The following is a 20785-nucleotide window of genomic DNA, read 5'->3' as shown; positions in this document are numbered from 1 at the left end:
GTTCCTCACTTTCAGCTCAAGCATGGATTTGAACTTCCGCTTTTGATATCACTGTGATTCAGATCAGAGGCATCTGTGTAGATAAACCCACATTCGGGTCCCTTTGACATTTTTGTAATCCGCTGCAGCTCTTGCACAGGGTTTTCTTGGTGTGTGCGATACATACATGGGCAAACTAATATGCAAGTGTTCATAGGTGAATGTTCTCCTACGGGCTGCCTTTCTAGGGAGTGGAACAGGTATGCACAAATTTAGACCATGCCCGTCACTCGCCGCTTCAGAGACTGGGATCCAGTGTCCCACACAACAGAAATTCTCGCAGTAGGTAAATCACCTCATTACGAAATGATAAATCAATCTTAAGATGCAGGCAGTATATAGTCTCCAGTGTTACATTTTTGTTTTTCACCTTTTTTTTTCCAGTTCATGAGATTTTTATTTTTGTTTATTTATTTTTCCAGTTTTTTTTTTTTATTTATTTTTGTTCTGGATTTTTTTTTTCTTTTTACAATTTGTTTTTGTGCAGACGTGCACAAATTTTGTTTTGGACTTTAAAAGTTTTTTCCCCCCCCTTCCATTAACATTCTTTTTATTTAAAGAATTTTTTTTTGTTTCGTTGTTTTATAGCGGACCATTTAATTTAGTCAACTGTTAAAAAGGATGGGACTGGGGAGGTTAGAGCGATTTAGCTTGGAGCATACCTGGGGAAGAAGGGAAGAATTGTAAAAGACTTGTATGACCCTGGTTCAGTCTCAAGTCTACCGAGTGAAATTGATGTATTTTTCTCAAATGTGGGTGCAGGTGGGACGTTAACTTATGTATCAGACTTATCACTTTCTATTTTTCTTTTGTGAATGGAAAATAAAAAGGTTTTCTACCAAGCTGGGAACACATTTGCATTGAGTCTGTTCAAGTTATTTCTTATAAAACCTGTGTGTGGATGCCTTTCTTACTGTTGCTACTGCTGGAATAGAGTCATGGGATCGTAACTGGGATTTTAACAGAATGCAGGTTAGACAACTGAAGGTTTCACAGTGGTAGTGTATTATCACTAGACAGCCTGGTAATACCATGCAGAGGTAGTTCTTACTAGTACATAACATGCGTCTATGATACTAATGTGGCTGCTGTTAACATGACAACACCATGTACTTAAATGGACTCCTTGATCAGATTTATTTTTATTTTATATACATATGTATTTTGCAAACGCACAATATCATGAAGTCTTCCCCTTTTCCCATACGCGGAGCTTGACCGATTGCATTACGATCCATAACAACTACCTGTACATGACAGGGTTCTTCACTTCCTTTCCCTGAGAGATGGGGAGATAGTTTTGATGTTCCATCACTGATTTTTTTTACAGCATTGCGTTCACAGTGTCTAATTCAGGCGATCCACAGAACAACCTGTCTTCTCGTTTCTGTAAGAATTAAATAATGGAGCTATAACATGCACTGGGTGAGGCAGTGTGGTGTGTTTTTATATTAACACTTCTGCTCATTCCCCTGACTGGTCCAACACAACAGATTTCATTACATATCGTTAATATATTGTTTGAAATTAAATACATGTGTGACAACCCTCCCGCCCACAACCATTAATGGCTGGATGAATGTGGCTCGATCCATTCACTCTTTTTCTACATTTCATTATTACTGCCGTCGAATGGATTACAAAATACGACCGAATTATCACACGATGACACCCTGTTTGATAATCCCAGCGGAATGACATACATTCCCCTTCACTGTATTTGGTGCGACACATACATGCGTTGCGATCGGATCAGATTTTCTTTCTTGCTTTAACCAGTGCCACGATTTCATGAATTCTCGTGCTGCTAATTCTCTGATCCCTTCCTAATCACCCAGCACCCAGTTGATGACGAAAATGCTGTGCGCCGGAAAAATACATGTTTGAAATGCAACTGTAAATGGGCAGGGTTTTATTGTGAGATTGTATGTCTGCATACATCTGCTGTTGTAGTAAAAAAAAAAAAAACTCTTAAAAACCCTCAATAAGTTTAATTAGTCATACGATTTACAGCGGGGGACAATTTCTCACGCAAGGTTCTAGCTGTTTGAGTGTGTGTGATGTTATCGTTGTAAAGAAAAGGTAGTGAACGTTAGCCTGCACAATGTATTAGCAACAGTTTCCTTGCTTGATTAGTGTAGCTGGCTACCTGTTTAGTGTTTGATGAATCCACAGCGCAGGGACGACAGCGGTATTTGTAGAATGAAATATCAAAACTAAGTGAAGTATTTGCAGGTAGGTTTGTTTCATTTTATTTCTGGTCCAACTTGTTAGCTTTCTGACATGACATAGCGGTATTAGGCTGATGGGAGCTGCAAACCAGAGACGGTTCATTGCAAATTGAGCGGCCCCCTCCTAGTTCTGCTTTGGGGTTCCGGTGTGAAGTTAAGACGAGAGAGAATGTCCAGAGTGAAAAACTAGTGATACATCGTACTATAGCAAACCTTTGCGACTTTTCCCTCATTGACGAGGTTGAAGTTGGTTTCTTTCACAGATATGTAAGTATGAGAGTCATACCTGTGCATGTCACATCGAAGTAGTCACAACTTGTAGTGAGCATAGGAAGACCGCAAAGGAACCTCGTACACGGGAGGTCGTTTTACCATTTAAATCTTCCTTTCACCTTATCGACAGCAGGCTTGTGGAATGCATCACCGAACGATTGATTGCCACTGTTTTCCCATTGGTCACACGACAGCTCGGTTTGAAAGCAATATCAGTCAGTTACTTCGTTATCAATATTGTTTCACTTGGAATCGAGATTTACGTTTCACAAAGCGACACTGCTGCTCCTTGACGTCAGTGTTTGTATTCCTGGTTGCCAGCGTGTTTGTCTTTGATCGACACAACACAGTCACGTTGTCAAACACTTCTCATGTCGTATGCAATCTAGCTTGATTGAAAACAGGCACGTTACACAGCTCAGAAGTGGTGACAGAAGAGGAGACCATGTAAGTGGTGATACATGCAAATAAGGTTGAACCATTCACTTCCACTCTGACAGCTCACTTGCTCTTTTTAAATCTCCAAACCACAGGGAAAATATTGACACTGACCATTGAAAAGAGGTTTACTTTTCAATCAGCCCCAGTTGGTCTATGTTTCTGTCACAAATCAATTGCACCACACTTACACATCTGTCTTGTGTCTCCTTGCAATCTCATTCGGATCTATTGCCACATATATTTCATGTATCTTTCTTGCGATTTCATTTGCAAGGGATTCATTTGCACCCCTCTCGAGGGATCCCTAGCGCTGTGTTCGAGGGGTTGTCAAAGATTGGCACCCCCAGAAAATTTGGACACTTGCAGTGACCGTCCTTGGGGGCCATGTGCGATCACCTAAAGTGGCAGAGAGGCATGTTTGGTGCCATTGTGGTACTAAACCGCTGCTCCCTAAATAGCCAAATAAAAAGCCTTGAAATAAAGAGGTAACAGTGAGGCCATGTAGCATGCTAGCTCTAGAACACAGCACTGAGGAAATCAGAGCTGAGATGAAAGTGTGAGCGTCAAATACTGAGAACTGTGAAGATGAGTCCTGGCTACAGCTGAAGGTATCTGTCTTTGGGTCGCTGCTGTCCCACTGTCACCCGCAGCGCATGGATGTCGGAGACGTGGGGTCCGCGGGAGGAAGAGGAGGCTGAGGCAGAACTCAGTGAGCTCAAACCCGGGAACGAGGTCGGGAGAGCTCGACGGCACACCCCGCTGAATCTGCCGTGCAGCGAGGCCCTGGGGCAGGACCAGCAGGGGTCAGCTCTCTTCCTACATTACGCTACGTTGCTTTACATTATCGTCATTTAGCAGGCGCTCTTATCCAGAGTGACTTACAAAGCGCATCCAATAAACTGGCATGAAAACGTGAACATTTGAATGTCTCCATGGGGACACTGCTGCTGTACCCTCGGGCAAGGTACTTAACCCACACTTGCCTCAGTAAATATCCAGCTGTATAAATGGAGAACATTGTAAAAACCTGCAGTTAATGTAAGTCGCTGCCTGTAGTTGATGTGAGTCGCTCTGGATAAGTGCGCCTGCTAAATACCAGTAATGTAATGTAATGTAATAAGAAGACTACTCTACTCCTTAGCCCTGTCTTACCTGCTCTCTCTCTCTCTCTCTCTCTCTCTCTCTCTCTCTTCCCTCTTTGTCTTATTGTGTCTTCCATCTGTCTCATCGCTTAGCAGATGCTCTCATTGCTGGGAGTTATGTAGCTCGCCATTAAAACTTGTATTAAACATTTATACAGTTGCATGTTTGATGTCTGCTGTGACGCTTCTGTGCGGGTCAGTCTGGCGTCAGATAGTAACGGCCGTATCGTGTTACACCAGGCTTCCCCTGGCACCAGCCTTCACAGCTGCGGAAGCAAGCCCCTCCCCATCTAACGAAGGCACGGGGCTGCTCTCGTTGCCGTGGGAGATGGTGGCTCGCATCGCTTCTCACCTCCCGGCGCAGTGCGTCATCACCGTCCTCCCCCAGGTGAGGGTCCCCCCAATTTGACCCCTGTCTGTCCATTTAAATGTAGAGGCCTTAGGTTGTGGTGGAGTGCAGTAGATTCCGTGATCTAGTGACTGATGTGTGGTACTTTGATTTGCTTCCCTTGTCTAGTCAGGTTGGACAAGTTAGCTTGTAGTAGGGCTTGACCAGTGCTGCGCTCACACTCACCGGTCTGGGAGTGTTGTTAGCCTGGTCTGATACTGTTATTCATTGAACCTGAATGGATACACTTCTGTTCTGTTGTGCTGGAAGTTGCTTTGGATAAGAGAGTCTGGTAAATGAATGTAATGTCTCTCCCTCTCTCCTCCCCCCCCAACAGGTGTGCCGTGCACTGGAGGGCGTAGGTGAGGACAGCACCGCCTGGCAGCTCCGCGCTCGCAGGCTGATCGGCCCAGGGGCCTCCTTCCCCCTGGGGCCGCGGGAGAACTTCGACTGGCCCACAGCCTGCCTGGAGATGGAGCAGCTGATTGGCTGCTGGGCAGAGCAGGGGGAGCAGACAGAGCAGGCGGAGCAAGTGGCGGGGGCCGAGAGGGAGGAGAGGGAAGGAGAGAGGGACATGGAGAACCAGAGGGAGGGGATTGAGGGTGACGGAGAGGGGAGGGCCGAAGAGCAGGCTGAGGAAATTGGGGGCGGGGGACCGGAGGGTGGGGAGGGGAGAGGTGGAGGTTTAGAACATGCTAGAGGTCTAGTGGATGGTGAGATGCTGGTTGATGGAGGCGGACGGGTGGAGCAGGAGGTGGGTGGGGCCCAGGAGGGTGAGGAGGGAGAGAGGGAGGGGAGGCAGAATGCGGTGGCTGCGGGAGAAAGAGAGGAAGAGGAAGGCCGGAGGGAGGTATTAGAGATAGATGAAGGTGGAGGGGAGGAGAGAGCCGCAGAGGGCGGTGTGGAGGGGCAGAGACCAGGCGAGAGCGAGGGGGATCAGCCTGACCCCGCCGGCTCGCCCCCAGCCCTCCAGCACTTCTCGTTACCATCGGGCCACATCGCCGAGGTGAACACCGTCCTCCTGGTGGGCGGGGAGGGGTCGCTGTGCGCCTCGGGGTCCCGGGACAGGAATGTGAACCTGTGGGACCTGCGGGAGGGACCGAAGGGGACGCTGTTGCGCACATTGGGGGGGCAGGGACTCTTCAGCACGCACCGGGGCTGGGTGTGGTGCCTGGCGTCCCGGGGGGCCCTGCTCTGCTCCGGCTCCTTCGACAGCACCGTGCGGCTCTGGGACCTGGCGGCGGGCGGGGCCGAGCGCGGGCTCATAGAGGGCCGCGCCGCCGTGCTCTGCCTGTCCTGCCAGAGCGACGTGCTGCTGGCTGGCTCCTACGACAAGAAGGTCAGCATCTACGACACCAGAGGTCAGTGGCCCCGGCCCAGTCCCGCCCAGCGCAGCACTCAGCCTGTTGGTGTGAAGGGGCGGCAGTGTAGTGTAGTGGTTAAGGAGCAGGACTTGTGACCGAAAGGTTGCCGGTTTGATTCCTCCGCTGGGGCGCTGCTGCTGTGCTCTTAGGCGAGATGCTTAACCCACAATTTCCTTACTAAATATCCAGCTGTATAAATGGATCACATTGTAAAAAAAAAAAACTGTAACCGATGTAAATCGCTCTGGATAAAACCGTCTGCTAAATGCCAGTAATGTAATGTAATGATATATTTTCCTGTCAGTTACTGTGATGCTCTCTCTAAGGCAGTTGGCATTGGTTGGAATGGGGGTTGGACAGTCATTATTACCCATAATCCAGATCTTGCCTACCCCCCTTGTGTGTGATGCCATGCCAGTACAATAAAATTGTTACACTGTGACCCATGGAAGTCACTGAAGAGCGTCTCATAAATGACTGTAATGTAATAGGGTCCCTCTGTGCTCTTTCGGTTCGCGGATAGACTCTTGTTCTGTTATCCTTTCACCCCATGCCCCTCAGTCCTGTCCGCTTCTGGTGGGAGGTGTTTCAGGTGTTTCTGCCATGGCAGCGTTGAATTGCGGTGTGTGATGTCGTGTTGCTCCCCCCCCCCCCCCCCCCCCCCCCCCCAGCGGCAGAGCCCTTGGTTAAGAGTCTGCGTCTCCATGGCAACGCGGTGCTGTGTCTGGCTGCAGACGACAAGTACATCCTATCCGGAAGCAAGGACCGGACGCTGGCCGTGTTCGACCGCCGAGCGGGGAAAACTCTGCAGAAACTGCCAGTACGGTCACACACACAGACACCGATGAGAGCCAGGCCACTGGGAATACACTCCGCTTAGACATACTCACAAACACACAACACACTACAGACACAGACACACACGCTCACACAGGTGCACACAGACATGGGTACACACACAGGCTCACATGTATACACATATAGGCACACACACACACACACACACACACACACACATAAGCCACCGCACATATATTCACACAACACACACACCTACAATGATGCATAATACACCCAGAAGCCAAGGACTAACTGAAAGTTTCACATGCTCTCTGAAAAAGGCAGCCCGGATGTGTCTTTCTGTTAAGGTCACTCCTTTTCTCATTGACTGAGTGTGGAGAAGACAGGACAGCTTTAACTTGACTGCATTATTAGCTGCATTATTAACTGCTTTATTCTTAACTGCTTTGTTCTCAAAAACACTCAAGGTCTGAGTTATGTCACAGGGTGCCAGTGGGATCTATGTGTAAATTGGTAAGGAGCACACGTGTTGCTATGGCTACCTAAACGCGAGCCCCCCCCCGCACAGATCATGCTGACCTCTCTCCTCCCTCAGCAGCTGAACTCCTACTTGCTGTCCATGTCCTACAGCGGGAAGGAGGTGTGGGCGGGGGACAACCGCGGCCTGCTCCACACCTTCTCCCTGCAGGACGGCCTCTTCCAGCCCGTCGCGCAGTTCGACGTGGGCCACCATTCCCTGGTCACGGGCGTGCACAGCTCGCCTGGAACACTCTACACCTGCTCCTCTGACCGCACCATTAAGGTACGTCCTAACGGCCCCGCTCATTCCCCTGCTCACGACCCCCCCCCCCCCCCCCCCCCCCCCACCCCACCTTGATCCACCTTGATCCACCTTGATCCACCTTGATCCACCTTGAACCTACTATACCAGTCAAAAGTTTGGACACAACTTTTATTCTTTATTTTTACTATTTTCCACATTTTAGAATAATAGTAAAGGCATCAGAACTGTGAAACAACACAAAAGGAATTATGTGGTGACCAAAAACAAATGAAAATATTCTTGCATTTTAGATTTTTCAAAGTAGCCAAAAGTATTTTATTTTTTTTTTTTTGGAAAGAAATTCATACATAGGCATCAACTTTACTGATTATATTTGTCTGAGAAACAAATTTCAAGCATTTAAGCATAAATCTTCAGATCAACGTGTTTTGTTGCATGTGTCCCATTATCTTAATCAGGTGTGTCCGGACTGGTGCTGTATACCGTCTGTGTTTACTTCTCTCAGTGCACCACCGTGTTTCAGATCGATACAAACGTCTACCCTCTTTTGCTTGCATTCTCATCTGCCTCTTTTTTTCTCCACAGGTTCACTTCCCTTGCGCCCCCCCTAGGACACTTTGCACATTGAGCCATCAGGCTGGGGTCAATGGGGTAAGACGTCCACACGTCATTAGCTCAGTCTCTTTACCTTGGGGCAAAAACCTATGATGAACAAAATTGCCAAAGATTGAAATAGGGCCTCAAACTCAGTGTGGATGCTTTCTCTCTGCCTCTGTCTTACTCTCTCCCCCATTTCCTCTCTCTCTCCTTCTGTATCTCTCTCTTTTCCACAGCTGAGCGTTGAGGCTGGGGTGCTAGCGGTGGCTTCAGGGGACATGTGTGTAGAAGTGTGGAGGCCCCAGAGATAAGTAACAAGGGTGGACCAAAAAAAAAAAAAAAACGGAGGATGGGAGGGGGTCCGTTCCCGCTGCATCTGCGGTGAAGCCACTAAGCACATCTGAGACAGGCTTGATACCTCTTTATTTGAACATGAAAAGGCAATGCCACTGATCCCTCTTATGTCACATATGATACATATAAGCTTTAAAGCAACGTCATCCTCCGTTAAAGAAGTGTTGTCTTTTATACATATGAAGAATGCTGTTTGTATCCTGTCCTTTTTTTATTTTAAATTATTGTGTCAATTGTGAAAATGCCTGCTGAAGTTCATGTTATCAGAGGTTTTGAATTAAAGGGGCTGTTTGAGCACAACAAGCACAACTCAACACTATTGCAACACTATTGTCCAGGAAGATGTGTCTTTACGTCACCAGAACTCATAGGAAACACTGGGTTTTACAAGGTTTTACATTACAATGGACTTGTACCTGTTCAGTTACATATTTAAGTACTATGTAAGTAGTATATAAGTACACCTTCTTAATCAGTACTTACTGCATAGCAAACCCTGAAGTACACATGTATTTATATAGTACTTGCATTTGCTGTTATACAGGTACAAGGCCACTTTGTAGTGTGACCAAAGTAATTCTATTAAAAACATTCCAGACAGCCCATTTCGAAGGAAACTTTGTCTAAATCCCATAGTATGTGACTGTACAATGAAGGATTTTGACTGACCCCTCTGCTGGTACTTTCTGAGACAGAGATGTGATTAAATCCAGAAATGCAATGACCAGGAGGAGAAAATAACTACCTGCCTTACAAGGAGCAGGTCAAAGCTGGAGTTGCCTTTGAGTTTATGTTTGTTAGCTTGTTTTTTATTGTAATTCCCTGGTCGGCTTTACCTTTGATTAAGTGTTATGATTTAATGTGTTGAACTAAGGCTTAGCCCGTTTAAAATTAATTTTTTTAAAATTTTAGAGTCAGAGGATGAAATGGTTTCAGACATTAAAGTGTCAGAACTTGGAAGCAGTTAAAACACATGTGCATACATACACTCACTTACACAAAGGTTTCAGTAAGATCTTATTATTTGTTTGCAGGGCAATAGCCTTTTCCAGGGATTTTTACTGGATTTTTATGTACACACACACACACACACACACACACATACAGATACACATACACATGCACATACATGCACATACACAAAGACAACATTTCTCAAATACGTGGGCATTGTAAAACATACACATACATATACAGTTTGTCACAGGTATTGCCATACTACATAATGACTCCTCACCTACAGATTTAAGTGCGTTATTAGCAAACTGAGTGCAAACACAAGACAGAATATTTCAGTTTTGTAACTGTGTGTTTGTATTGTGTTAATATTGCATTACTTTAATGTAATAAATACCAATTTGTGTAACAGTACTTCTTGGCTGGTACCTGGTTACATTGTTACTGTTTATGAACTACAGTATTAAATTTAGTGCACCTTCCCACTCTAAGTCTTGAGACATCAGACTTAACTCCTGTGTTCAGTGGATAGTGATTGTGGGTGTGGCTGAACGGTGGCTAGTTCTGTGGCTGGTTTAAGTGCAGTGCATTGTGGGAGTCCTTTAAACTGGACACTGATGGCCAGGTAGGTGTGGTGGGAGAGTAGCATGTGGCTTGGATGTGTTCTGATGGGTAACAGAGTGGGTAGAGCTGGAGAGAGGAGAGTGTCCCAGTGGGAGTGGTTTAGTCTGGAGTGTGGGGAATAATCTGGTGGGAGTGGTTTAGAGTGTAGGGAATCCTCTGGTTAGAGTGGTTTAGAGTGTAGGGAATCCTCTGGTGGGAGTGGTTTAGAGTGTAGGGAATCCTCTGGTGGGAGTGGTTTAGGGAGGAGTGTAGGGAATGTGCTGGTAGGAACGTTGTAGGGTGGAGTGTAAAGAATGTGCTAGTGGGAGTGGTTTAGGCTGTTGTAGCTGAGGTAGCTGTTGTTCAGGATGCCCGGGTTGCATGGTGGAAATGGTCCTACAGCAGCACGCAGGTCTTCTTGTCCTTGAAGGGGTTTGCAGAGGTGGCGATGCCGGTGAGGAGGGGGTCACTGCGGCTGTGCTCCTGGCAGTACTGCACCAGCTGTGACGCTGCAATGGAGATCTGTGGGGTCCACCACCACCACCCACCAAAAAAATCAGCCATTACATCTAACCACCCTTCCAGCTTTGGGACAATATACACTCAGCACTACAGCCTTGTAGGGATCTAAAACTCCTCAGATCTGACCAATATGGTTTCCAATGCGTTTTTTTTTTTAATTCCGTTAAAATTTTTATAGATTTTCAAGTCTTCAAGTTTAAAGTTTTACATTAGGCAATATAAAACAATTGATCATACACTGCTACGACCTAAGAGCTGAAAGTGTTTTCAAATGTTTTCCATGCAACACTTACACAATGTTATTTGAACATGTAATACCAGCAGCAACAAAAGTCAGATTAGTTCAGATCTCATTACCACATTCCATCTTTTTCTGTATTTATGAAAAACATTGTTTCCCATGTCAACTTGCAGTACCAAGTTCAATGAGCCTATGAATCGCACTTCCCGGGTTATACTTCCCTAAGCCAGAAGCAGTATAACACACGACAAGGATTCACAACATACTCAACAGAAAGCACCGACAGCGTACACCCACAGGGTACATCGCCATAATACATTTCCCCGAAGCTGGAGGGTATGAGCGCTTGATGCAAATTAAACGCGTCCTACACAAAATGTAGTTACACATGTCTCTGCTGGGGTACATTTCCAAGCAGTGAGGAAAGAGTTGTGCACAGCTTGCGTAAAAGTGAAAGTATAGTGTATATATAAGTAAAAATGCTTGGCCCTTGAACTGCCACGATGAGAAAGGGAGAGAGAGAGATGGGGAGGGGGGGGGGGGAGAGACAGAGACGGCACTGCACACCCTGTATAGCATGGCTGCAGGTAGACTGAGTCTCCAGGTGGATCTCCCAGTGTCTCCCGCCAGGTGAAGCAGCAGAATCCCACTCACCTTTATCCTCTCCATGCCAGCCTCCACCCTCAGCTGCTCCAGCACACGCCGCGCCTGAACCACGCTGTTGCTGGTGCAGCCTTTCCCGGACATCTCTCCCGGGGGACGCCGCTGCTGCAGACGGGCCTCTCCTTAGGATCACAACCCCCCCTTCCTTTCACTGGAATCCAGGAGTCAGCACCTCCAGCCTGCGTTAACAGACAAAGTAAAAGTCTTTGCTGGACACCTTTCTGTTCATATGAATTAGCCCGTGGGTCAAATATTTTGCTCAAAAAAAGATGACGTACCAGAGAAGAGTGTGGATTATTTGGAATGCCATTCCATTCTGTTGGTTGTTGGTTTTCTTGTACGCTTTTCAGATTTAATCTGTGTGTTCTTTTATTACACACAAAAATGCTGGGAGACGCAACAGTTGTGCTCGTCGAGCGGATGACCTGTTGCAGTGTCCACCTCCCATCCCTTTTTAACCTCTCCCCTGCCCTGGATGGCAGGTGCAGAGGCATCTTCAAAGGTCCTGTGATGTTTAGGTGGGACGGGATGGGGGGCAGGGAGGCTTAAAGGTGACACCAGTGGTCGGGGAAATGTCACGGCAACATCACACACCTCTCACCTGCCACTGTTAATCACGAAAATGTCGGGCTGGCCTGCGGTCTGCACAGCCTGACCATCACAGGGGAGGAACCGAGTTCTTTCATCTCTGATATTTCACTGAAGAACAAAGAAACGGGTCACTCCTCAAAGGCACCACATTGTGGCTCCCTGCGTGTATGGTTTAGAGTTTTTATTCAATCTGTATGAAGCTGAACTGCAGTTCAACAAAGGTGGCTTAGGAAGTCGTATTATTTAAGAACCACTGTATATGAATTCTTTGTAAATTTGCCTCCCATCTCTAGTTTTTCAGGGGATGGGCACACATTTTTATGCCTTATATAAAAAAAAAAAAATCATCAGAAAGATCTAAACTAAACTAAAGCTGTGTTCTGAATGTTAAGTGGGAAATGAGCAAGAAATTGGAGAGGCAGAGAATTTGCATTTAAAGTGACAATTATCCTGAACCTGCATTTGATTGTGTTTCATGATTATCAAGGATTGCAGATTGAGAACGGATTACCCATCACTTTATTTTTCATTATAACAAAGAGATAGGAGATGAGATTTTCCACTTCTTCCATGTATTAAATTTATTAAATTGCATTTCAAGTGGACAAATGTAATATTATTATGTTAGATGCATTCAAGTAAATTTGATTCATTTTGTTTTATTGTATCTAGATAATAGCTGCAATTGCAATCCGAACTGCAGGTGGTCCAGGTTGCCGATTTCGACCTCGTACAACGCCCGGACACCTCTGGCAATGTATGTTCCTGTAGAGTTGCCGTAGTTGTTTTGACGCAGTGCGTGGGGAAAATGTCTGCGCACTGCATTGCGGTGTGAGCGACGTGGGGAGTCCTCTTCCAAGAAAGCCGGCCTGTATCCAGTACCCCACGGGCTCAATCAAACAAGCTATTACGTAGACCACCGTGGTCTACGCATATTCAGGTGTGTAGTGATATTGATTCTTTACAGAGTCGAGTGGTTGGTTTTAGAACTGACCTGTGGTACAGTGTCAGCTCGCTAGCTAGCTATCTTCCGAGCCTCCCAGCTAATTAGCTTGTTGGCTAAACCGAGTTTCTTCGCTGCAAATACGTTCAAAATAAATTCTTTCGTAAAACGTATCTGTATGTGGATGTTGCGTCTGGAGGGACCAGCAGAGAACGAAGCAATAGCTATCTATCGAGTGTGTGTTTCCTGCACCCTAACCGTAACCCATATAGCGATGCCATGGTCATAGACAAATGCAGGGTAATAATAACCATATTTCCACGTGTAAACGCATGTTTATTTTTAGTTACGTAGTTCGATAGATAGGATGTGTACAAAGCATAGGAGTTTCAAGTGCAGCATAACAAATTAGCAATAAAACATTCTATAGAGAACTGTGTATAGGTGCAGCTTTCATGTGAAGATGTCAAGTACAGTCAGGAAACACAGCCTTCTGTTTGTGATAGTAGTAATTAACGTTAGCTCTCTGACTGATAGTATTTAAATTCATGACAATATGTACTGTGTACCTGAGCTACCTAACACAGTGTCAAATGGCTAGCGATAACCTAACACTGCGTGCCAAAATCCACCTGTCATAAATTGGATCACTTTACAATGTAGAACGTTTGACAGAAATCATGGATGGACACGCCCCCGCTGTGGCTCGCGAGGCGGTGCTCAAAGAGAGCTCCGCGCTCCCGAAGGACATGCCGAGGATCAAGGGCTACGACTTCAACCAGGGGGTGGACCTCCGAGCCCTGCTGCAGTCCTACAGCACCACCGGCTTCCAGGCCAGCAGCTTCTCACAGGCTGTTCAGGAGATCAATAAGATGGTGAGTGGAGGTGGAGGTGGAGGCATGCCAGGTTTCCAGTGGGGGATCAAACAAGCAACCTTTGGTTTTAAAGCCCCGTTTCATTACATTATTGTCATTTAGCAGACATTCTTATCCACAGTGATTTACATACAGTGGGTTACAGTTTTAACCATTTATACAGCTAGATATTTAGTGAGGCAATTGTGGGTGAAGTACCTTGCACAAGGGTATAAAGACAGTGCCCTAGTGGGGAATTGAACTAGCAACGTTTTGGTTACGAGCCCTGCTCCTTACCACTATACCACACTGCTGTTCCGTATCACTGTGCCACACTGCTGCCCTGTGGCATGGTCATGCGATATGTTCAGCAGCTGAAAGGACAGGTCAGGGAACTTGGCCACAGCCTGAAGATGGTATGCCCATATCCCAGGTGGGGTGGCCTCTGAGCAAGTCATTTGTCCAGCCTGATACCGTCAGGTCAAAATAAAGCTGCAAAATGTAAGACACTCTGGACTGCAGCCACACTGGATTAGAGCAGATTCCAGGCAAATGAATAAGCTTCACTGGTGTGTTTAAATATCCAATCAGTAGGTATCTAATCTGACTCATGCCCTAAATTTAATATGCTCAGTTCTCTAATTACATTGTGGCCCAGTCACAGTCAGTGTCTCCAAGATCAGCCAAAGGGAGGGACATCTGTGGTTTTGTGTTCCATCAACACATGGAGGGACGAGGAGCCTAAGGGCAAGATGGGCCTGGGATTAAAATGGACTCTATTGGATCCATCCAGTCTTGTCTTTGAAAGTCAGAGTGTCACCTTTTGTGTTTTTGTTTTGGCATCTTGTTGAAATTGGTTTGACAGTTTGTTTATGTTGTATACAGTTTATAAAATTGGTATTGGGTTCTTGCTGGTACGGAAAACAGAGAAATCCCGTTCGTTCATAGCTTGCTGAATAAGACTTACCCTTGTATGAGGTTGGTAACAATATGGGGGAAAAGTTAGTGAGTTGGTGGTGTTCAGAGTGAAATGCTGAAATACAGGGGAAATGCCTCATTAACCTCCCCCTCCACATTTACCTCCTCCCTCCTCCTCTATGCCTCCTCCATCCCGCAGATAGAGAAGCGGCTTGATCCGGTGGAGGAAGAGGAGGGCAGCGAGACCTCTGACCCCCAGCGACCCCGCTCGGGCTGCACCATCTTCCTGGGGTACACCTCCAACCTCATCAGCTCTGGAGTGAGAGAGTCCATCCGTTACCTTGCCCAGCACAAAATGGTACGGTCCATGGTGAATCATTCACCTAATGCTTTATTACCCTTGAGGGGGATTGGTTTTGTACATGAGTCTAAACATAAGCATGAGAACATTAAGTAAGCACATGATATTTCAAAATCAGTCCAGCTTTCAGCTATATGACATATCTAACCATACCAAAGGTCAGCTAGCTTTATATGGGTTAAAATGTGATAGTGTATTGGTTCATTCATAAGATTTTTCATTCATAAGGTGAATGAACTCTTCACCCTCTCTTGCATAATCTTCACACAGAAATACCAGCATGTAGGATGATGTCAGAGATGGGTTAGTGTAAAACTGTATAATACAAGGTGTTTCAACAATATGTTGATTCTGTTTCATAGAATTAGGCATCTGCGTTGACGTTTTCCTCTTAATGAACCCCATGTTGCCATGGTAACCAGGTGGATGTGATCGTGACGACGGCAGGAGGGATAGAAGAGGACCTTATTAAGTGTTTGGCCCCCACCTTCCTGGGAGATTTCAGCCTGCCAGGCAAAGAGCTGAGAGAGAGGGGGATCAACAGGTAACCCGCTGCTGCTGTGGGGGGGGGTGCAAATCCAGGCAAGGAGTTTCAGATGAGGGTTCCTGCTGAACTGTTAATTCAGTGATTACTGCTCCATTTTTCACATTCCCTCATCCAGGATAACATACAATGTGTGGGATAATGATGATGATGATGTTTGTTAAGCTTTGCACTACGTTACTTTGAGTTGAATACAGCCACAGAAAATCACACATTCTGGAAATAAAAATGCATTTAATATGCATGGATTCATTTAAGGGCAATATCTGAAAATAAAATCAGGGATTGTGGTATAAATAGATAGTATGTAAAAACTGTGTAATTCGCTCTGGATAAGAGCATCTGCTAAATGACAATAATGTAATATAAAAATGCTGAGTCAGGGTAAATTCATGACTCGGGGGGGGAAAGGGTGGCCTGAAAGGTGCAATGCGTGTGGAAGGGTGGAGGCGACATATAAAGAGGTTTGTCTTGAGATGATGGTTTTGATCAGTAAGAGACTGTGCAGTGCTAACATTGTCTGGCAGTTCATGTACAGTGACATAACAGGTGATCGGTCTCCCTCACTCTCAGTGCACCTCTCCCTTTGCCTCTCTCTTTAGGATAGGGAACCTCCTGGTGCCCAATGAGAACTACTGCAAGTTTGAGGACTGGCTGATGCCCATCCTGGATCAGATGGTACAGGAACAGAAAACAGAGGTGGGTACCACAAGAGGTTCGCTGAGCACTGAACTGAGATCAGTGTCTCTACGTGAAACAGGGGGGCGAGGGAGTGGGTGGGAAAATGACCGCAGGTTTAATGCTAGCTCCCCCTAGCCCACCCGTCCACCCTCTCACTTGCTCTGATTACTGTAGCCTTTGGCAATTTTGCATTGTGGTAGCTGACTCTTGTCTTTCCAGATTCTGTTCTCCTGGCTCTATGCACTCCTTATCAAAGCGACTCCATGTGACCTGCTGTCTTCCCCCACAGGGAATGCACTGGACCCCTTCCAAGATGATACATCGTCTCGGCAAAGAGATCAACAACCCTGAGTCAGTGTACTACTGGGCCTACAAGGTGATATGCATCTAACACACTGATAGACATTAGTCAGCCTGCTGTTACCACAAAAATGGATTATGGCATGAATCACTGGCTAATGGGAGCACTGCGCAGTGGTGTCTGTCAGTGATGAGAGCATTTGTGACGTGATCTTGCCTGACAAAGGTTTAATTGGTGTCGATTTCCTGTGGGTACAGTCTGACTTGTTTTTTGTACTACATTAGACCACATTTGATAAAAAAAGTATAATGTATTTTATGAAAATTATAATAAATGCTGAGCAGACATTTTTGTCTCTTCAAGTCCACCATAACTTTTAATGAATAATGAATAAATGTATCAATTATACTTGGTCCAGTATGCAGTACTTTTTGCACTAATTTAAATTGAATGTAACATTTTTTCCCTGAGCCAATAAAAAAATGCTCTTCATTGTGATTTTTTTTTTACTAGCAGTTGCCATCATTCAAGACAGTATGGTAAACATGTAGCTTGGCTATATCCCTGAAAAGATACCACTACATGCAGTTATCAATGTATCGCTGTTGACTTAATTCTCTTGTATTTATGCATTAGTGCCCCTTTGAGAGAGCTGAACTGTGACCCGTAAAGTAATGTTCCACACAGCTGTCTGCTCCGATCTGTGGCTGACCGTCTGTGTGCATCTCTGTTGCAGAACGACATCCCTGTGTTCAGCCCTGCACTGACAGACGGTTCCCTGGGAGACATGATCTACTTCCACTCCTACAAGAACCCGGGCCTGGTGCTGGACATAGTGGAAGGTGAGAGAGGGGACAGGTGGGCCATGTCTTCCCTATCACAGTGTGCTTTAGACCAGCAGCACTGGGCGTAACGTGCAGCTGATTAATCAAGAGCTTGTGGATGTGAGTATTTACATTTCCACCTTGACGATAATTATTTTAAACCTCGTTTGGGTGCGGTTACGCTGCCTGACAGACGTCCTCGGTAGACCCGGGGCAGTCAGGCTTGGCGGCTGCGGTTAGTGTTGGAGTGTGCAGGGACGTGTGTGACGGGGACACGTGTGTCAGGATGTGTGTGTCGCTGTGCTGCAGATATCCGCAGGCTCAACAGCAAGGCCGTGTTCGCCAAGCGCACCGGAATGATCATCCTCGGAGGGGGACTGGTCAAGCACCACATCGCCAACGCCAATCTCATGGTAAGCCTACCCCCCTGTCTGCACGCCTGACTGACGCTCACTTCACTGGTGTGACACGTCTGTGTGTCCAGCTGTCTGTCAGTATTAATTATTCATATGGACAGTTAATCTCAGCCATTCTGTGTTGAATTAAGTGTCTCTCACTGTTTGTTCCTTTCCTTACTTTTCTGCCTTGTTTCAACCCATGCTTTCTCTCGCTCTCCCCTTCTCTCTCTCTCTCTCTCTCTCTCTCTCTCTCTCTCCCCCCCCACCCTCTCTCTCTCTCTCTCTCTCTCCCCACCCCCCCACCCCCCCTCAGAGGAACGGAGCAGATTACGCGGTGTTTGTGAACACGGGGCAGGAGTTTGATGGCTCTGACTCGGGTGCGAGGCCTGACGAAGCAGTGTCCTGGGGAAAGATCCGCATGGACGCCAAGCCAGTGAAGGTACCACCCCACATTAATAACCCCACACACTGCCACCAGTCCTGGTTTACACGGCCTCTGTACGGGCAATCTCACCCTTGCTGTGCATGGAACCTGTAAATGCAACCACTCGTTTCCACCCAGGTGTTTCTCCATGTGACACAGTCAGGAATGTTTTTACTCACTGAAACTCACGAGTATTTGCAGGGACTCTTCTTCATACCCTGATACACAATACGACTCTCTGACACGTTGTGAGTGTGCATATATCATTAGTTCTCACTCATGTTCAAGATTCATGGCGGCTGGGGGGGCGGGGCGTCCGCCTTTTTTGTATGGTTGGATCCGGTTGGGTTGCCAGCTCAGTTTCTTGTCCTTCCCCTTCTCCAGGTCTACGCGGATGCTGCTCTAGTGTTCCCCCTGCTGGTGGCGGAGACGTTTGCACACAACGCAGCCAGGCTGACGGCCGAGAAGACCGCATGAGCAGCTCTTCCCGCAGGCGTGTCTCCCTCCCTTCCTCAGTCTCCTCGAGGCATTCGCCCTGTGTGCTTCACCCTCTTCTGTGTTTATTTATTGCTCTGTACGTCCGCCAAACCCAGCTCCGCCTACTCCCTCATTTACGTCTTTAAGACTCCCGATTTCTCTCTCCTTTCCCGTTCAGCTCCTTCGTTTCTCCGCTCGTCGCTGACGCTCTCTCTATTTCTAATGCTTCTTCCCTCCCTTCTATTGCAAATCACGCCCTGCTTCCATTTCCACTTCTCCCTCTCCTTTAGCATCTCAGTTCTACCCTCACTGCACATCTCAGCTGCCCTGCTTTAATACCTTTATACTGTCTTAATTAGACCAAAAAAACCCCATCAAAACAGTGCTTTCCGTTAGTGTGTGGTTGTCTGTGGCTAGTTTTTATTTAAATTATGACTTTAATGTGGGGTGTGGATTGAAAGACTGTTTGAATGTAAGGCTAAAGCTGTGTGTTGTGCCACACAATGCCATACTGTACCAAAGATGGTGACCAGGGTTTATCCGCTGGTCGGCTTCGTTAGATTTTAGCTGCGAGATAGAATGTCAGATGTTCCAAAGGATGGGCTGATGGTGTATTTTTGGGAGCATATAATGTTACTCTTATTTAGTGGAAATCCTTTATAAGTTTTATTCCTTTATAAAAGTCCAACATGTATGACTTTGGGGAGCCTGTGCTTTGCATACATACTTTGAAACCCCGATTACACTAGCAAATAAAAGGTGATGATATTCTTTTTTTGACCCTCACATTATTCGGCAAGAATAAAAAAGTGATTTTTTTAAGGAAAGTGTTTTTGAGAATGCTTTCATGTTACCTGTGGGAATGAGAGTTACCTTGTCTTTCTGTACAAGTGCGTATTGACTAGGTCTAGGAGAATCGTGGAGTGGATATGGTTGAGAATTGTAGTAACACAAATATCCACAAGGGGTCTCCCTTGTGTAACTAAACCAGATTCCTGTAGGGGAGATTGGCGAGTGCAATGTGAAATGAGTGCATTTTAAGAACGTTTTTAATTTGCGGATCCAGTGCTGTCCAAAACAAACAGGCAAGGAGTCGGGCGCAGTTTCAGATAATTATACGCTACATATTAGGATGTATTTTTTCCAGTAACAATTTCGCTGCGTTGCATCAAAAACAAACACAAGAAGTGACCCTTTTTATGGTTTCCTCTCAAGGGTGTTGTTTTTTTTAGGGTGGATTTATGTCTTCAACCTGGCCATCCTGGTCCTCTAGTTACTTCTCAATCAGGCACCATTTCTGAGAGGCAGCTTTCGTTGGCTTCTAAGGCAACTAGTTGCTCATCTCGCAACTTCATGTTGTTGTTGAATGCTATCGTTGGCTAGTTCAGGAGACTCAACTTGGCCAAAGGAAGAGACAGGAAGTGGGTTAGCTTGAAAGGTAAGGTGATACCTGGGCATTGCTATGCATGGCTGAGTAAATAAGATCAGTGCTTTTATCCGAAATAAAGCGCTCAATTGTCTCCAAGACCACCAGCGCTGGACATCTAGTCTTTGAATCTTCTCCTCAGATCTTAACAAACTGCCTTTGACCCATACCTCCCTGACTGCATAACTAAACACCAGACCAACGTGAGGACAATGCCACTGGTTATTCATACTCACTTCGTGACGACTGAGGGAAAAATAAACCGCCCTTCACGGCACACACTGTCCCCGTGCAAAGCCATCGGCGCAGAGCCGGTTGAGTTCATGTCTGGCCGCAGCGAAGCTCGGTCGTGGAGGTATTCACTGTGATCTTATTGTGGTTCCGGCAGGATTTCTGCAGCGTGCCGTTTCAGGGATCAGGCCCACAGAGACGGGGGTGTGCGCACTGAGGAACACAGTGTTCAGCCTGCAGCGGGGTGACGGTGTAGCATAGCGGTTAAGGTGCAGGACTCGTGACCAAAAGGTTGTTGGTTCAATTCCCTGCTGGAGCACTGTTGCTGTACCCTTGGGCAAGGTACTTAACCCACAATTGCTGCAATAAATATCCAGCTGTATGAATGGATAACATTGTAAGAAAACTGGAA

At 46.3% G+C, this 20785-nt stretch overlaps 3 protein-coding genes across 4 annotated transcripts; 2 read left to right on the top strand and 1 right to left on the bottom strand.

Annotated features, from left to right (window-relative positions):
* Positions 1-1954: 1954 nt before the first annotated feature.
* fbxw9 (F-box and WD repeat domain containing 9) lies at positions 1955-9284 on the top strand. The gene is made up of 8 exons (XM_036553042.1): positions 1955-2274; positions 3635-3787; positions 4367-4514; positions 4852-5875; positions 6550-6698; positions 7278-7481; positions 8049-8114; positions 8297-9284. Exons 2-8 carry the CDS (start codon positions 3642-3644, stop codon positions 8369-8371), a joined length of 1812 nt encoding a protein of 603 aa, XP_036408935.1. The 5' UTR covers positions 1955-2274; positions 3635-3641; the 3' UTR covers positions 8372-9284.
* An 890-nt stretch (positions 9285-10174) lies between these two features.
* LOC118794982 (guanine nucleotide-binding protein G(I)/G(S)/G(O) subunit gamma-12-like) lies at positions 10175-11813 on the bottom strand. Its single transcript, XM_036553296.1, has 3 exons — positions 11679-11813; positions 11392-11579; positions 10175-10496 (listed from the first exon to the last, which is right to left on the bottom strand). Exons 2-3 carry the CDS (start codon positions 11482-11484, stop codon positions 10371-10373), a joined length of 219 nt encoding a protein of 72 aa, XP_036409189.1. The 5' UTR covers positions 11485-11579; positions 11679-11813; the 3' UTR covers positions 10175-10370.
* Positions 11814-12788: 975 nt separating this feature from the next.
* Positions 12789-19509, top strand: dhps (deoxyhypusine synthase). Of its 2 annotated transcripts, none has more exons than XM_036552946.1 (10): positions 12789-12931; positions 13610-13809; positions 14906-15064; positions 15490-15611; positions 16214-16310; positions 16582-16668; positions 17330-17435; positions 17727-17830; positions 18129-18254; positions 18624-19509. In XM_036552946.1, exons 2-10 carry the CDS (start codon positions 13615-13617, stop codon positions 18714-18716), a joined length of 1089 nt encoding a protein of 362 aa, XP_036408839.1. In that variant the 5' UTR covers positions 12789-12931; positions 13610-13614; the 3' UTR covers positions 18717-19509. The 2 variants fall into 2 exon arrangements, with proteins under 2 accessions (XP_036408839.1, XP_036408838.1); XM_036552945.1 differs by having other exon boundaries at positions 13598-13809.
* Positions 19510-20785: the final 1276 nt, after the last annotated feature.

The sequence above is a fragment of the Megalops cyprinoides genome, chromosome 19, assembly GCF_013368585.1.
Source record: "Megalops cyprinoides isolate fMegCyp1 chromosome 19, fMegCyp1.pri, whole genome shotgun sequence".
Lineage (NCBI taxonomy): Eukaryota > Metazoa > Chordata > Actinopteri > Elopiformes > Megalopidae > Megalops > Megalops cyprinoides.
The sequence above is the reverse complement of the archived record's forward strand: the minus strand, read 5'-3'. Positions and strand labels throughout refer to the sequence as shown.

Excerpts from the sequence above, each read along its gene's own strand:
- LOC118794982 (XM_036553296.1), bottom strand. The coding sequence starts at position 11,484 with ATGTCCGGGAAAGGCTGCACCAGCAACAGCGTGGTTCAGGCGCGGCGT. Across the intron at positions 10,497-11,391 it reads CTGGCATGGAGAGGATAAAG|ATCTCCATTGCAGCGTCACA; the intron begins GTGAGTGGGATT and ends TGGACCCCACAG.
- dhps (XM_036552946.1), top strand. The coding sequence starts at position 13,615 with ATGGATGGACACGCCCCCGCTGTGGCTCGCGAGGCGGTGCTCAAAGAG. Across the intron at positions 17,831-18,128 it reads TCGCCAACGCCAATCTCATG|AGGAACGGAGCAGATTACGC; the intron begins GTAAGCCTACCC and ends ACCCCCCCTCAG. Across the intron at positions 18,255-18,623 it reads TGGACGCCAAGCCAGTGAAG|GTCTACGCGGATGCTGCTCT; the intron begins GTACCACCCCAC and ends CCCCTTCTCCAG.
- fbxw9 (XM_036553042.1), top strand. The coding sequence starts at position 3,642 with ATGTCGGAGACGTGGGGTCCGCGGGAGGAAGAGGAGGCTGAGGCAGAA. Across the intron at positions 4,515-4,851 it reads TCATCACCGTCCTCCCCCAG|GTGTGCCGTGCACTGGAGGG; the intron begins GTGAGGGTCCCC and ends CCCCCCCAACAG. Across the intron at positions 5,876-6,549 it reads CAGCATCTACGACACCAGAG|CGGCAGAGCCCTTGGTTAAG; the intron begins GTCAGTGGCCCC and ends CCCCCCCCCCAG.